The sequence below is a fragment of the Mchenga conophoros genome, linkage group LG18, assembly GCF_057382185.1.
Source record: "Mchenga conophoros isolate Kocher_MC1m ecotype Shallow Benthic linkage group LG18, M_conophoros_male_GT1.1, whole genome shotgun sequence".
Taxonomy (NCBI): Eukaryota; Metazoa; Chordata; class Actinopteri; order Cichliformes; family Cichlidae; genus Mchenga; species Mchenga conophoros.
Window position 1 is genome coordinate 23,670,179 of NC_140543.1, and position 15,772 is coordinate 23,685,950.

Sequence of the window (15,772 nt, forward strand, 5' to 3'; positions counted from 1 at the left end):
TGTAATCACACCCAGGGAACACGGATATTTAAAAAAAAAAAAAAGTTTATTTGTTTGCTGTCGGGCTATTTTGTTACAATGTAGTAATTTCAAAAGATGAATTGTACAGTGGATATCTACAGCCCAAGTTCTCAAACTGTAGAGAAACTGCAGTATCTGTCAGTCAGAGGCACTTTAAAGGCAGATGTGTGGTAGATTTAAAAAATATGGGAAGCTAATACAGCTTTAGTTTTTAAAAAAGGAAAAAGAAGTCACTTGTTTGCACTGCATGATTCTTTGGTCTGTAGAGCGTGTATCGGAAGATACTCCTTGTGAGAATAAATACGAACTTTTTCCAAAACATACAAAAAAATTGTCCAATACATTCAGAAACATTTTAACCCCAACACTGAATTTCCACAACACAAGCACCAAAGCTCCGACGGTTGTGGTGCTGGACCATGTCCCACACAGCACATCTCCTTCCAGTGATTCATGAAGACTTATTAAACATCAAATCAGCCCCTGAAGCGTAATGTTTGATCCTGTATTTTTTTTTTTTTAAACACATTTGATTATTTACAGTCCTCACTGTACAAAGGCAAGGCAGCAGGAAATTTATGAAACTGGAGTAAATCCGTAAGCGACGGTAAATCTGTGGTTTTTCATTGGCTGTTAAGAATAGTGTTCATTGTCATGCCAGGTTGTCATCCAGGGTTTCTTTTCCAGGTTTTCCCAGTTAGCATTTCCAGAATTTATCACCCTCTCCTCCCGTTTGATCCGAACTGCGTTGTAACTGGGAACCTTATCTTCGTATTTGGCACGTTTAAAAAAGCCACACTGCAGAGAAAAGAGGGAAAACAAAACTCAGTATTCGGTTTGAGAACGAGGCCATTTAAAGACGTTCAGAGAAAGCCAAGCGGTTTGAGATGTTTGTCATCGGTCTCTTTCACAGGTGCCAAAATGCAATTAATCCCATAAGAGGCGTAGATGAGCCATCTGCGCTCCTCTGTACAGGAAGAAAAGGTGTTCAGTGTCCCCCGTTTTTAAATGTAGAGTGAAAGAAACCTTCAGACTGTGTGAGTGCAGGTGTAACAGCAAGAAAACAAACTGGAGACAGAAAAGGGGATGAAATCAAAGAGATGCAGAAGTTACCCCGAGTCCTCCTTAGAGCTTTAAGAAACAGTCGTTGCTTATCAGCCATCACCTCCCCTGGCCATGCATGTAGTAATACACACTTTGTTTTTGTTTTCTTAAATGGCACGTCACAGTGTGAGAATTGCCCACAGCCTGCCTAGTACCAGAAAGCAGCACTTTTGCAGCAAGGAGGAGCAAGACAAAAAAGGTTTCACTCAGTCATGATAGGCTGGGTAATTTTACCCTCTGTCTCTTTTTTTTATGCATTTGGTGTCAGTCTCTCTTTGTCTGACGGGTCCTCTTTATTCTTTTTCCCAAAGACTCCACACTGAGGAGAGGCAAATTATTAGAAAATATGTGCAATCGCTATAATAAATAGTGACAGTTGTTCTGTACAAGGTGCTTCACAGACTGCTAGACGTTCACAGATTTAAGCCTGAAGGCTTTATCAGTAAAACGTAGGACTACTGGGATAGGGTCTGTTCTCCTCTAGCCCTACCTTCCAAAGAAGGAAAGCCAGCAGGGCCAGCAACAGTAGCCCGAACAGGATGGACAGCACGATGATCCACCACGGCACTCCCCCATACCGAGCCTCACGCCTCTCTGGGAAGGCCGTCAGTCTCACCTAGGGAACACAGCGAAGTGGCAAAACGTGATGTCATAGTGTTCTCTGTATACTGTACAAAAACTCAGGCTTTATGTTTAGAGGGTGCACAGAACTGTGTAAAATCTGCCGCTATGTTCAATTACCTGCGTATTAGCGTTCATCCGAACGGTGTTCTTTACGTTATCAAGGTGCAGAGCAGCGTTGACTATCACCTCCACATGATGTAACTTGGAATAATCCTGTTTGAAGAAAAGGTGAATCAAATCAAAGGAAATACAAAAGTAGAGATTCATGTCAATAAAGATGCTTTAACCCCTGAAACCCATATGTTATTTCTTTATGTCTAAATTTCCACCAGCAGGGGAAAAAAACCTCCCACATTAAGTCAGTAACAGCTGGAAGACTGAACTTTTTGGGGGATGTAATATTGACAGTTAACACTGTAACGCTGTCAGGCAGCTGGTGGTGTGATGGTTTGGGCCCTTTAGTAAAAAACTGCAGTCTTGAGGTCAACAATAACAGTTGTATCAACCCATGTTATCATAATTCAACTGTTATTTTTGAGATTAAATACCGAATATAGATTACACTGTTGCCATTGAAAAACATTTGGGGTTTCCTTTTTTCAAATCCAGAGATAACAACTGAGTACAACCACTTACCTCGATGAAGGTGCTATTCCAGAGGCGAGAGTGAAGACTGATGGCTGCATTACTGTCCAGGCTCCGCAGAGGGCACCTTATCTTCACACATTTTGCCCCATCGTCACAAGACTGTTGACAAGGGAGTACAAAGTTACTGCCAAATGCCCGTTCAGCTGGCTGAAAGGTGCATAAAATAATGTAATAGTCTAGAACAAACAAAAGGTTGCATTACCAGAGTTTTTGATTTCTTGCTCTCAATTAAGCGTAAAATAGTGCCCTCATCACTCCCCTGTGTTCCTGAGACTTCTCTCCTCTTTCTTGTGTTAACTTCTTCCTGAAATAAGAAAAGAAATGTATTTAGTTTATTGCCATTAACTCAACATCTTGTCAAAATAAAATACATTTATAAATTCTTTCATGGGAGGATGGCGATGACACATTAACGTGGCGTTTTACCTTTTTAAGAGGATTAATCTCACTTTTAGGTGTGCACTCTATCTGATCCCCTCCCATGGTAGTGATTTTCATCAGGTAAAGCAGCCACTTTCCATCCGCTGTCTCCTTTGGCCAGTCAATGATGAGAGTGGCGGTCCCAAAATCAGTCAAAGGCCTTCCCAAGTTGATTATCTGTAAAAACAGGAAGTAGTACAATTTAAGTTGAAATGTTCTTACTCGCCCCGTTCAGAACACAAAATTGTTGGATTAACGATAAATTCAGGAAAATAAATGAACGATCTAGTTGCTTTTCCTGTACTCACTCTGAAGTGATGTGTGATGGCACTGCCAATGTCACTTTCAGTTTTAATGGCCGTCTCGCCTTTGACATCTCCCGTAAAGTAGACCTGAGATGGCGTGGCTTGTCTGCAGAGAGAAAAAATACACAGTAGCCAGCATGAGTCAGTGCACATCTATGTGTTTCCTGCACATTTATGTATATGCATGTTTCTTACCCTGACACAGAGAGTTGTAACTCAATGGCCACCTTTGCCTTTGCTTTGACCGGCACTAATTGCTGCATGCTAGTTCTGTTGAAACAATATTTACACAGATATCAAACTACAAATTTTATTCTAACATACATAAACTAAGTTTGTTATATTCCAGTAGTGTAGCTATTGCATTTGCAGGTGCAACCAGTGTTATTTAGCAGTTGGGGCTGCAGGATTACAAGCTCGGATGTACTTACGTTTTCAGTTGAAGATTAACCTCTACTTCAGAGGTGTTGAAAGATATGCCAGCTGTACCCAAAATAATGTAGAAGGTGGTCTATAAACATACAGAGATCCATATTTTATTCCGTGCTCTTATTATTATTTTATTAAGTGTTAATATTTATACATGTGGAGGTGAATTAGATGGTGCCAAACTGTGATTTTTCGCTCACCATTTCTCCCTTTTCAAAGGGATTTCCAAGATCACAATCGACCAGAGAACCATTTCTATTGGCTTGGCAGTTTACCTGAAATCAATAATAAGTCCAAATCAGAACTAAAGTGGGTGTCTGTGTATGTGAGAGAGAGAGAGAGAGAGTATCAGACACACTTACTTTATTAAGCAAGCGGGTTGCAGAGTAGGTTAAGGAGCTAGGAAAAGAAGCGATCATGGAGGCTTCGTACGCATCATCCCCACCTGCATTGCTCACGCTGACCTCTAAGGCGATTTCCTTCTGGTTACTGAGTGAGAGCACCGGCACACCATTCTCCCTTCAAACACACACAAATCGTGAGCCCGTTTGATGAAGTGTGCACATCTTTCACAGCTCGGTGCAGGGAAACAGTGTGCGAACGCATCTCAGGATGAGCATTTTAAATAAAATTTTAAAAAAGAAGAAAACGAGAGAAAGAAAAGTGTTTTTATAATCTTACTTTGGTAACGGAATGAATTTTTCATCGTTCCAGTGGCCATAGTTATATTCCATCTTCAGATTGCTCTGACACACATTGTCAGACCCACAACCGGTCTTCATGAACTCCACCTGCAAACGACATTTTCACATTTAAGAAATAACACAGAATAGGAGGAGACATCACATAAACTGAATAAGATGGGCACACACACCACTGATCGAGTTGGCTGTGACGCTTTAGCATCCAGGACCGGCTGCAGCCCAGGACCTGAGCTCTGTCTGCGTTTACGTCTGCCACCCATGATTTCCACAGACACATCAATGGGGATCCCGCGTAGCTTGTCTCGAATATTTTCCTGAAGCACGACAACATAAACAAAGCATTACGCGCCACCGGCAGTTAACTTGGATCGCGAGAGAATGCAGAAACCTTCGATACCTGCAAGGCGAGTTGTCGTTCAATGCACTGTTCCACTCCTTTCCTGTCCAAAGTGATGGTCCCTGAGGATTCATGGCTACTGCCAGGGGAGGAGTTAATGAAGGCCGCCCTAGTTTTAAGATTATTCTTCCTGTTTTCAGTGTCTGCCGCAAGGGTGTATTTGACCTCTGGATGCAACAGAGAAAGAAATACATTGTAAGTGAAAGTGAAGTATTGCTATGATAATAAGGGGAGAAAATGCAATAATGAAGATTGTTGCAAACTAAGGAGAAAAAAAATTGTGCCTCAACCTACCCAGTTTTGGAGCATAACTCACAGGATTGGCAGAGTAGGAGAAGCACGCTTTAATAGTCAAGCTGGGGACACAATCCAATTTATGTACAGTCAGACAGAGCACAGTTTTACAGCTCAGTGTTGAAGAAGTTTAGAAATTCAATAACAGATTGGGTACACGCACCAGAACTTGCTATTGTTTTCACAGTTGTTTTTGAGGAGGTCAATTTCCTTTGGTGTGATTGTGATTTTCTTCTGGATGTCAATAACCGGACGGGCTCTATGAAGAGACGACTCGGTGAGCTTTTAAGTAAACAGGACGAGAGATAACACAATGTGATCCATGCGCCAGCTCACGCACTTGTAGACGAAGACAGAGTCTGAGAGGGATCCGACAGCCAGGTCAGGGTAGGAGTTGTAATCCAAGTCCATGTTTCCCGCCAAAGAGTAGCCAAACAGTTTCACTCCTGAAGGACCAGGCAGCACCTGACGGAGGAGGAACACATACCGTCATCAAAGCCACGTATTGTACAGCATACATCCAGATACTAAAAGCACGCTATCTTTTAAAAAAATATTATTCTAATTAAGATGCTAAATTATAGTTATTTACTTCAATTCCAGAACAGAAAATCATGTTTTATTGGTTGAATGTTATGCTTCATGACTTCTCCAAGAAGTCCAGAGTGCTGGCTCAAATCTGTGTATAAAAATGTGAATTCGGGGCAGCGAATTCATAATGCCAAGCCAAAGCACGTGTCATTTTATGGCGCCTATTCAAAATAACATGACTATTCGCCTTTGTTGAGCACTTGGCAGCTTGGCAGCACTTTTCTGCCACAACTAACAGGCATAACAGGAGAGTAGAAAGATAGAAATCAGGTGTTTATTGTGTACCTGTGAGGCTTTTGGAGAGATTTGTCCTGTAGCTGATCCATAGTAGATGTAAACCTTCCCTTTGCCCTTATCATCATAAGGAGCTCCCACTGCAAAATCTGGCATGGAGAACAACAACAGGGTGGTTATGTATTTCTGCTAATGTCAAGACTGACTAGCAGACCACAGTATACGTGTATATGCAGAACTATTGCATGCTCACCATCATAACGATCCAGATTGATGTCTCCCAGGTTTTCTACAGCCAGGCCAAACATTGAGTCCAAGGGTCCATCTATTCTGGTGGGTGTTACTTTGTTCCACTTTCCAGCGTTGTTGATGTAGACGTAGACAGCTCCTCCAATATCTCCATCCTTCTCAAAGTACTGTGGTGCCCCCACCACAATGTCCTCCCAGCTAATAAAGAAAACAGCATTGCACATTCATTAGAATAAAGCCACAGTAGCAACAGCGACGGTGCAGAAGTTGCAGGTTGCTGTTTGTATCATCCGGCATCACTCACCCATCCTTGTTGAGGTCCAGCACCGTAAGATCGTAGCCAAAAGATGAAGCCAACCCCTCGCCTTCTAGTGAGAACTCTTTAACTAATATGTTGCTTGTTTGGCCACCTGTCTTTAGCAGTACCACCGCTCCACTGTGGTTTGCTCTGGGAGCTCCAGCCACCACTGTTAGCTGGCCTTTCTTAGTCAAATGTTTACCTGAGTCCAGGGAGAAGCCTGACACAAAGAGACAAAGAAGCGATTCCTTAAATAATCAAAGAACCATGAAGTGCTAGAAAATATGTCTCTGTATAAAGCGAATTACTGGAATCACAGTCAGGTTATAGTTTTTACCCAGGTAGCTACTGGCAGGAACAGGGACCAGGTCAGGGTTCTTTTGGTTCTCGTCTCCTGCCTCATATGGACCATCATCAAAGATGCCCCTTTCTATGAAAGAGTCATTTTTCTGCTCCACGCGTACTATACCTTCAAGACGAAAGCAGAGGGGAGGCTTGTAAGTATTGACTGAAATAATCCTCACAAGCACATTCCTCTATTCTGATAGCTGGGAAAAAAAATTCATACAAAGTAGATTTATTACATTTCACAGTAAACATATGCATGCACACTACCTTTCCAGTTGTAAGCTCCAGGAGCCCCAAAGATGATGTAGTGGTAGTCCTTGTCGAATGTAGCAGAGAGGCCCTGCTGGCAGGAACCAAACATCTCGTGGCCTCTGGGCCTCTGGTCACAAAAATACCATCCACCTCCTTCTCCATTCTCATTTGAGTTCGTTTTTAATGACTGACTCAGCACGTAGCAGCGGCCAATTATGTCACGAGATTCCAACAACTCTGAGCCCACATTGGCCCGGCGCTGGTAGCGATGAGCACAGGTCTGCCAGGGGAAGCAGACACAGTTAAGTGCAGTGAATGAGACTAAGGTGTGCTTTGTTGGAGAGACGACGGTTATTTTTTTGACAATATCAATTTGTCGTTACATTAATAACCATCTGTTTGAACAACTAAACAGTAATAATTGTGTGGATGCCATAGGCATCCACACAATTGAGTTCCTGTTTCTCTTTATTCTTTATTATTCTAGTTGCTTCCGTACGTTTTTTGGACGTTAACTACTCCTTCAACCTTCAAGCTCCGTTCAACCTTTAAAAAATTCTGCTATTTCTGCTAATGGGTGCTATATCTTTTGGTGCTCATAACTTCTATACTTTTTGAGATATTGAATTTTTTTTGCAATATTTTTTGCCTATTTCTGCCATATTATCAGTGGCCTCACTGATTTTCCTTGCCGGCTTGACCTGTGTTTTAGCTCAGTGAGATGAGCGTCCGTTCACAGACTGGGAGGCCCGGGTTCAAATCCCGCTTATGGCAACATTTCTTTCAGTCAACAGTTAAACTTTTTTAACTCTTTTCAACACAAATTTCAGCTTTTTCACCTCTTTTCAGCAGAATTTTAAGTTTTTTCACCACTTTTCAGCAAAAATACCAGCTTTTTCAGCTGTTTTCAGCAAACACCTCTTTTCAGCAGAATTCTACTCATTGAACTCTTTTCAGCAGAAATTCTGCTGATTGAACTCTTTTCAGCAAAATTTTAAGTTTTTTCTGCTGTTTTCAGAAAAAACCTCTTTTCAGCAGAAATTCTGCTCATTCAACTCTTTTCAGCAGAAATTCTGCTCATTCAACTCTTTTCAGCAGAAATTCTGCTTATTCACCTCTTCTGTAAAATTTTCATCCTTTCCACCTCTTATCAGCACAATTCTGAGCAGCTTCTGCTCATTTCAGCACAATTGTCAATCTCGCCACCTCTTCTTTGTGAGAAAGAGGTTGGCTCAGTGAGCTAAATAGCTACCTTTAGACCAGGAGGGCCAGGTTCGAATCCTGCTCAGGGCAATGTTTTGTTTTTGTTTTTTTTCTCAACTTTTTCAGCTTTTTTCACCATACATCTTCAGCGTAAGGCATCCACACAGCATTTTCGCAGGAAATGCAAAATTTTCTAGTTAAATTTGTGTTCAGATACAAAAAAAAAACCTTACCACAACCTGGCCTCCTGGTCCCTGACTTTTGACTGTCACTCCCATCCACTGATTTTCTTTTTCCTCTGTGGCCTTATTCTCTACGCAGGGATAAAAACAGGCACAGAGAAGACATTGCAACTCGACTTAATGTTTAAAATGACCAAATTCATATTAAGTAAAAATGCTCAAATGTCAGCTAATGTCTCACCGTCATTATCAAAGATAACCCTGCTGCAGTCACTGGTTGTGGTGCTCATGTCACAATTGTAGAGCCCTCCTGTCACGGCAGATTTTTGACGGCTCAAAGCTTTTGCTCTCGGGGCACCAACCAGCAGCCTGCAACAGATCCATGTATGAATCGGGCCCATACGCACTACAATCAAACACTCATTGTTACTCTGTTCTGACATACATTTATTAGCATGAGGTACAATCTGGCATTTCTTTCACTTGCACAGAAAATGATCACACATTCCACTGATACTCACACATACACACAGACTCACAAACACATATGCACATCCGCCACAAAACTGATGTTCCATGTCCTCACAGTGAACAGTCAAACTGAGTCAAAGAATCCTTTCAGGTCGCCTGCTGAGGATGATTGCACACACACACATATACACAGACTCTGCCTTTGTGGTCCAAAAAAAGGGCAAATGCCACACCCAGCCATCGATGATGGGCCTCCAGATATCAGGGTTTCCTACAAAGTGAATCAAGTCAACAATGTCATCCGTTGAAATTAAACTCTACACGGGTTTTCAAGGGAGAGAGTAAAGCACTGCCAGTACAATGATCCGTCTTTATCCAGCTTGCTTGGTCTGATCGCTGACCTTCAGAGTTAAGGTCGTCCGGCAAACTGTCATCCACAGATAAAATAAAGAAAAGCCATTTTAGCTGAAATACAAAGCATCCTCAGATACAAACACCATCCTGAAACATATAGCAGAGTAAAAAGCTGAGGCTTTATGAAACCATCATATCAGCTGTACAGACACCGAAAATGGTAGATATCAAACTAAACAGCCAGCCTACTGAGGCAGTATAAATCATGATGAATACTAACTCCAGCAAGGGTGATGGGTAATCACAACTATTTATGGCATACAAAAAATGGCAGATAGATGTCCAAATAGTCACGTACATTTGGAGTAAATTTCTCTTCCGTAGGCTCCTTTTGCACGACGGACAAGTACACTTTGTTTATCCTGTTTCAACCACTGGATTGGTTTGGCCTTGTTTCAGAAACCAGAACACTATAATTTTTGCTGTTATCCACCCATTAAGTGTCCCATCCAGCCTTTTTTAAATTATAAGGGGACGTGAATGACACTTGACGGTTCATACCACAAAGTCTGGAGTCAACTCTCCAGCTCCAAGCTCAGTATGCAAAAAACAGAAAACATGTTATCACACTAAAATTCTTGCAATGAGCTCAATTTTAGTGAGTCATCACCTCAAAAAGAGAACCGGTAGGCTAACAGTGAATTCCAGTGGATGCATATCCGCTCCCAGTATCCTCTGGGACACAAGAAGTAATAACAATGAATAGGAGATTTTAAAAAAAATCTCTCTCTCTCTCTCTCTCTATATATATATATATATATACTCAATCAGCTGATTGTCTTTGGAGTAAATCCAACTAACAATGAAAGTGACGTTAGTCTACTGCGCAATTTCTAAAACACAAAAACATTTAGCAAAGAATAGGAATTATTTTTATTGCTGCACATTAAAACCTTTTTGTCACATGACACGATGTGTCAGGAAGTGTGATACAGCTGATGTGCGGCTTCGCTGACAGTGACCCGGCTGTTAATCTAATCATTTACCACCAGCGGCGGAAGGCCCGACGTACGACGTAGACCACAGGAAGAACTAAGACAACTAAAAAGAGAGAGTGTGTGTGTGTTTGGGTCCAGCTGTGCATTGACGGTCGCACGCATAGAGGCAGCAGTTAAACACACAGATCAGCTCGTCCTGTGTATCGCAACAGATAGTTTAGAAAAGCCACTGGAGAGACGTCCCATCGGGAGAGGTGTGTCTTTTCCTTTTCTTTTTCTTTTTACAGCAGTGAACTGGCTGCCGGCTTAAGACACAACCCGTTGCCTAGTAACAGTCAGTGGCGCCCTATCAACTACAGGCATTTACTTCCAAATGGCCTTCAGATACAGAGGTTCATGACATGTTGCCCAACTTCTCTCTCCATCTTTCTGCCAGCATCGAGTTCACTGAATCTTACTGGCTGAAAAATGCTTGTATTTGGTGCCCAGATGTACACCTGATTTGTGTTCCTCTCAGCGTTTTTCAGCCATTACCTCTTTCTTTTCTTCAGCTTCCCCTCCTTTCTCTTTGATGTTGGATAACCAAAACTATCCTCAGGGGAATCTGGCTCTCATATGTGTTCTTTACGCAATACACAGCCCACATACACTAATACACTGAGTTGATTTGGTATTAAAAAGACACTGACAGCAAGATACTGTCAATATCACTGAAACTACTGAAACTCACAGCCTGTTTCTAAATTCTTTACTCTTCTTGTTCCATGTTTCCATCTCTCCAGAGTCATATTATTTCACAAATCCCACAGAAATACACACACATATGCATTTACTTTCTCCCACACATTTCTCGCACTCGATCCGACCTCTTAAAATACCCTAAACTCTCACTTGGTCTCCTCCTTCTCCCTCGTCTCTCCACTTATGTATTTTGTGCTTTCCCTCTTGACTTTATTATATAGACAGCTCCATCTGGCAATTATGAAGAAGCATGGAATGCTACACACATACACACATACAGATGTGTGCGCACATGCATATTCAGGTCCTGCCCTCTCCTGCAGGAACTTGCAACACTGATACCTGTAGGGCACAAACACTGTGAAATAAGTCTGAATACAAGTTGGCATGCATGGCCTGCAAAGAACTGTGACTAATAGTGCACACCCAGAGGAGACAAACATGGAGGTACACAGGTACAGAGACACTAAAAACACATTAGCACACAGTTTTCTGGAATGGATGTTATTGAACTATTGAATCAATCAATCTATCTATCTATCTATCTATCTATCTATCTATCTATCTATCTATCTATCTATCCCTATTTTGCCCCAGGTCAGGAATGTATAAAGCAAGCAGCACACTGAGCTCTCTGACAGTTTTCCAAATGACTGACAACAAGGCAACGCCTCACTGCTCAGCCACAGCATGCATCAGCACCATTAAAACCCACCAAACAGGCACTCACATGTGCACACACATCCACTGTCGGGACACGAATGCAAGTGCAGACACACAGATACAGCATCCACAGTGAGCGCACACTTCTCTAACAGTTACTTGCAAAAAACAGACATGGCTTTATACTCCAACACACACACACATATCACAACACGTGCACCTGATAGTTAGAAGTCAGCATATTTTAATTTATGGTTTTGCTTCAAAGGTTTTCTTTTCCCTCTCACAGAGCAGTCGAAAAATAGTTACAACTACCTAAGCATCCAACACTGGAGCATCTGACGCCTCCACTAAAAGTTCATTCTACGTTATTCCTACATACAAGTATTTTTTCCCCTTTTTTAACAGACTTTTCTGTTTTCTTGTATTTAACCTGAAGCTGACTTTGTGATAGCTTATAGCTTCAGTCTCGTGCAGATCACCATGTGTCTTTCATTTAGCCTGGAGCTAAGACAGAAACTGGCACTGTGTGTGTGTGTGTGTGTGTGTGTGTGTGTGTGTGTGTGTGTGTGTGTGTGTGTGTGTGTGTGTGTGTGTGTGTGTGTGTGTGTGTGTGAAGGTGCAGCAGTAGCAGGAGTGTGTAAAGTTTAAACTGTGTATTTAACAGCTGTGGAGAAGGTATAAAACTAGGGGTTTTAATCACTGCTGGGCGTACAGTGGTGTTGTGAGGTTGGGGTTAATAATTAAGCAAATACAAGTTAACTCAACTTAAACCATAATTTTACTTTATCTATGCAAAACATAGGAATGCCTGAATATTGATTTTTTGTGTGGAAAAAGCCAGTTAATAGATGCACTTTACACATATTATTCCCATGATTACATCTTAGTCTCTACTGGAGGCACTTATGCTGTCTGCACCGCTCGTAATGTACAGTTAAAAGTTAAAATGTGACAACTTTCACTCGGATACTCTAGATTACATAATACAACCTGAACAACATATCGCATGACTGAAATGGTCAAACCATATAGTGTTGCATATAGTGAAGCATGTAAGTACATGTAAGTAGCTACAGAAGAGACACAAATTCTAACAGAGACGCTTTTTTCCGACAGGGCAGATTTCCATGTGTAACCTGGTTGTCTGTTTAGCTAGGAAGTACATTAATGCTGGTAATGTGTAACATCTTCATTCGTACTAGAATCAAGGCAGATATAAAAGTGAAGTAATCAATTAATCCATCTGGGTCAGATGTGATTGTGAAATGTCTTTGTAAATAAAATGTAAATTAAATATCAATGAATTACTAAGAATTGCTGAGACTACCGTGCAGTTTAAAATAAAGCAGGACATGAACCTTCAGTCTGCCAGAGGGGGAAAAAGTCTTAAGTTATCTGCCCTGAGGTCAGTTTATAATCAGGCTGTTCCAATCAGTGACCACTTGATGGCACTTGTTCTTTATGCAGGGTGACAGTCCCCTCTGAAATAGTGCCCAAGAAAATACCAACAGTGATTCACTGAGATGTTTTGCCCCCCCAAAAAAGTCAAGGCTGGGTCCCGGTTGAAGTCAACAAGAAAGGAGGAATGTGAACGCGCGCCGCGTGCAAGCGCACAAAGAGTTGCCTTCTAGCTCCAATGAAAACTCACAAATAAGTAACCTGAAAGAAGGAAATATTAACAAGAAAGACGGGCATCGAGTTAAACTTATAAGAGCTCGTGTGGCCTAAAGAAGAAGGAGAAGAAGCTGTTGGTGGAAATGTGTCGTACCTGACAAACCTGACCTGACCTGATCACGTACAGGCCTACTTGCGGTGCTGCTGAGGTAACTCACTTGCGGTCTGCGGCTCCCAAAAGTAGTTTTAGGCGGATTTTTTTTTCTTCCAGCCGTCTAAAGTGTGTATTGTGCAGTAATAATTTAATTATATGTATGTGTATAATTATATGTATACTGGAGTTCATTTTAAACACACTGAGGTGTCTTTCAAGGAAAAAAACAATTCCATTAACAGCCTCCGGACATTTTATCCTTTAAAAGCAAAACTCTGACACTTACATTCTCTTATCCTGCGGAAGGAGCTGCCGGTGCATGGCGAGAGAGAAGCCGAACAGGCTCCCGGGGTCTCCGGTCTTCCGCTGGACATTGTCGGTGTCCAAGTTGAAAGCCGAGAGCAGCCCACAGCTAGAGAGAAAGGCGATTAGCCAAAGTCCACAGGTGATCCAGCCCTCCATGAAAACGCGAAGCTTCCTTGAACTACTGAAAAGGGACTCCTTAGTGCAGGAGGTGCAGAGTGCGACTGAGGGCTGCTGCTGGAGGACTGACTGCTGTCCACTTGTTAGCCGCTCCTCCTACCTCTCATGCACCCACACATCCCACCCCATCCTACCACACCTCAGATTGCTTCAAATGCAGTTTACATGCCAAAATGTAACTCTGATGGAAACATTAGTCTGTTGTTAGTTTCCAGTAGATCAATGCTGTAATCTAACTGGGTCACTAATGCCTGAGTCTGCCTAAAAACGCATTTATGGCAAGAAAAAATGGCTGTATAACACTATTATAAGGCCTGCTGGTGAGCTCCCCTGGAAACGACCAAAAACAAAATACATCATAAAATCCCACAAGTGGGAAAAGATCGTCAAGATATCCGGTGACATAAGAGCAAATTGTGCCTGAGCCTACCGACTTCAAGCATCCATTTAATTAAGAAAGAGTCAGCAGCTTTGGGAGAGAGGAAGAGTGAAACATGCTGCTATAAGTAGATACTGATTCCCCCTCTTGGCACTGGTTGCACAGTCTAGACAATGGCAACACAATGACAAGGGAGTGGGAGACAGATGAGAAGAGAGAACAGCATGTGAGAAACATACAGTGTTGGAGCGCAGGAAGAGAAGAAAGAGAAATATGCAGGCCTCTACTACAACAACAATCCACAATTTAAATTTACAATCTTTCTGGCACTGTTGATCAGATGGTATCACCCTGGGGCCTGTGTCCTCTGTAATGAATCATTAGATGAGTCAAAAGGAGCCAGAGACTGCAGCGGGCACAGACCCACACATTAGTAGACTCTGTCACCAGATGATTTTCAAGGCATTCCATGAGACGGTGACCCAAAGCTTGTCCTCGCAACGCAGCATATCCGCAGACAACGACGGCTTTGTCTGCTGAAAGAGGGCAGACGGGGAGGGAGAGGGAGAAAGAAACTGCCCAAATACTGTACTATAAAAGGCACAAATAATGGAGGAATGGAGTGCAGAAAGGAGAAAGGGCAGAAGAAGAATGTGATTCCTGTACAGTTACATTGTTTATTTAAGTCTTTGTTAATGGGAAAAATTGATTGATGATCGGATCGTTCAACATTATAAAGCCTAATTTTGGGGGGGTTTAGTAAACATAAGGTGCACTTTTTTGATGTTCCAATGTTAGAGGAGACTACGGTAATTCAATCAACGTTTAAAAACATTCTTTTTCTCTCAGTCAGTCACATGTTTGGCAGCTGATAATATTATCACGTCAAAATCTCATTCTTAATCTAGTGGAATCTTTAAATCATGTGGCCAACCGCCTTCCAACTTTATATATGTGTCTTTGTCTTGGTACAGTAGAGCTTTTAAGGTGAGCATGCCAACTGGGCAACCGTCAGCAAGTTATGACTGCAGATGGTCGGATACAACAGTCAGCCTTATCACTGATAAGGGCGGGAGTGTGTGGAGCCAAGCAGCGTCAGTTAGCTTAGTTCACCCTTGCCTTGAACCTTCAGGTTTAAAGTGTGTTTGTGTTTATATGTGGCAGTTCTCATTACTTCTCGTGTTTTTATGTTTTCATTCCACTTCTGTTCTCCTTCGGTCTTACTTTGCAATTGCTGAAAATTCATAAAGACTTTATTATAATTTTTCTTTACTTCACATATTTCACTACATGCTGTTTCTTTTTCTCCTTTACTGTCCTACAGTCACTGGTCTCTCCACTGGGTACACCCGTTCAGCTCTTTAATACAATTATCTAATCAGCCAATCACAGTAACTAATGCAACTCCTGCTGCAGTTCAAACCAAGAGTCAGAATGAAGAAGAAAGGTGATTTAAGCGACTTTGAATGTGTCTTGATTGTCGGAGTCAGACAAGCTAGTCTGTGTAATTCAGATCTACTTTCCTGCACAACAATCTGTAGAGTTTACAGAGAATGGTACAAAAAAAGGAGTCCAGTGAGCAGCAGTTCTCTGGGTGAAAACCTTTGTT

At 41.9% G+C, this 15,772-nt stretch overlaps 1 protein-coding gene across 2 annotated transcripts; it reads right to left on the reverse strand.

Moving 5' to 3' along the window:
- Nucleotides 1–27: 27 nt before the first annotated feature.
- Nucleotides 28–13,854, reverse strand: LOC146553803 (integrin alpha-6-like). 2 transcript variants are annotated; one of them, XM_085255923.1, is made up of 26 exons: nucleotides 13,588–13,848; nucleotides 8,545–8,672; nucleotides 8,355–8,434; nucleotides 6,934–7,198; nucleotides 6,656–6,787; nucleotides 6,325–6,538; nucleotides 6,025–6,218; nucleotides 5,823–5,920; nucleotides 5,287–5,411; nucleotides 5,110–5,205; nucleotides 4,947–5,008; nucleotides 4,653–4,819; nucleotides 4,426–4,569; nucleotides 4,233–4,342; nucleotides 3,914–4,070; nucleotides 3,752–3,826; nucleotides 3,554–3,633; nucleotides 3,318–3,392; nucleotides 3,126–3,228; nucleotides 2,824–2,994; nucleotides 2,600–2,701; nucleotides 2,386–2,496; nucleotides 1,867–1,962; nucleotides 1,616–1,741; nucleotides 1,360–1,444; nucleotides 682–819 (listed from the first exon to the last, which is right to left on the reverse strand). In XM_085255923.1, the coding sequence occupies exons 1-25, from the start codon at nucleotides 13,761–13,763 to the stop codon at nucleotides 1,376–1,378; spliced, it is 3,156 nt and encodes a 1,051-aa protein (XP_085112049.1). In that variant the 5' UTR covers nucleotides 13,764–13,848; the 3' UTR covers nucleotides 682–819; nucleotides 1,360–1,375. The 2 variants fall into 2 exon arrangements, with proteins under 2 accessions (XP_085112050.1, XP_085112049.1); XM_085255924.1 differs by lacking the exon at nucleotides 1,360–1,444 and having other exon boundaries at nucleotides 28–819; nucleotides 13,588–13,854.
- Nucleotides 13,855–15,772: the final 1,918 nt, after the last annotated feature.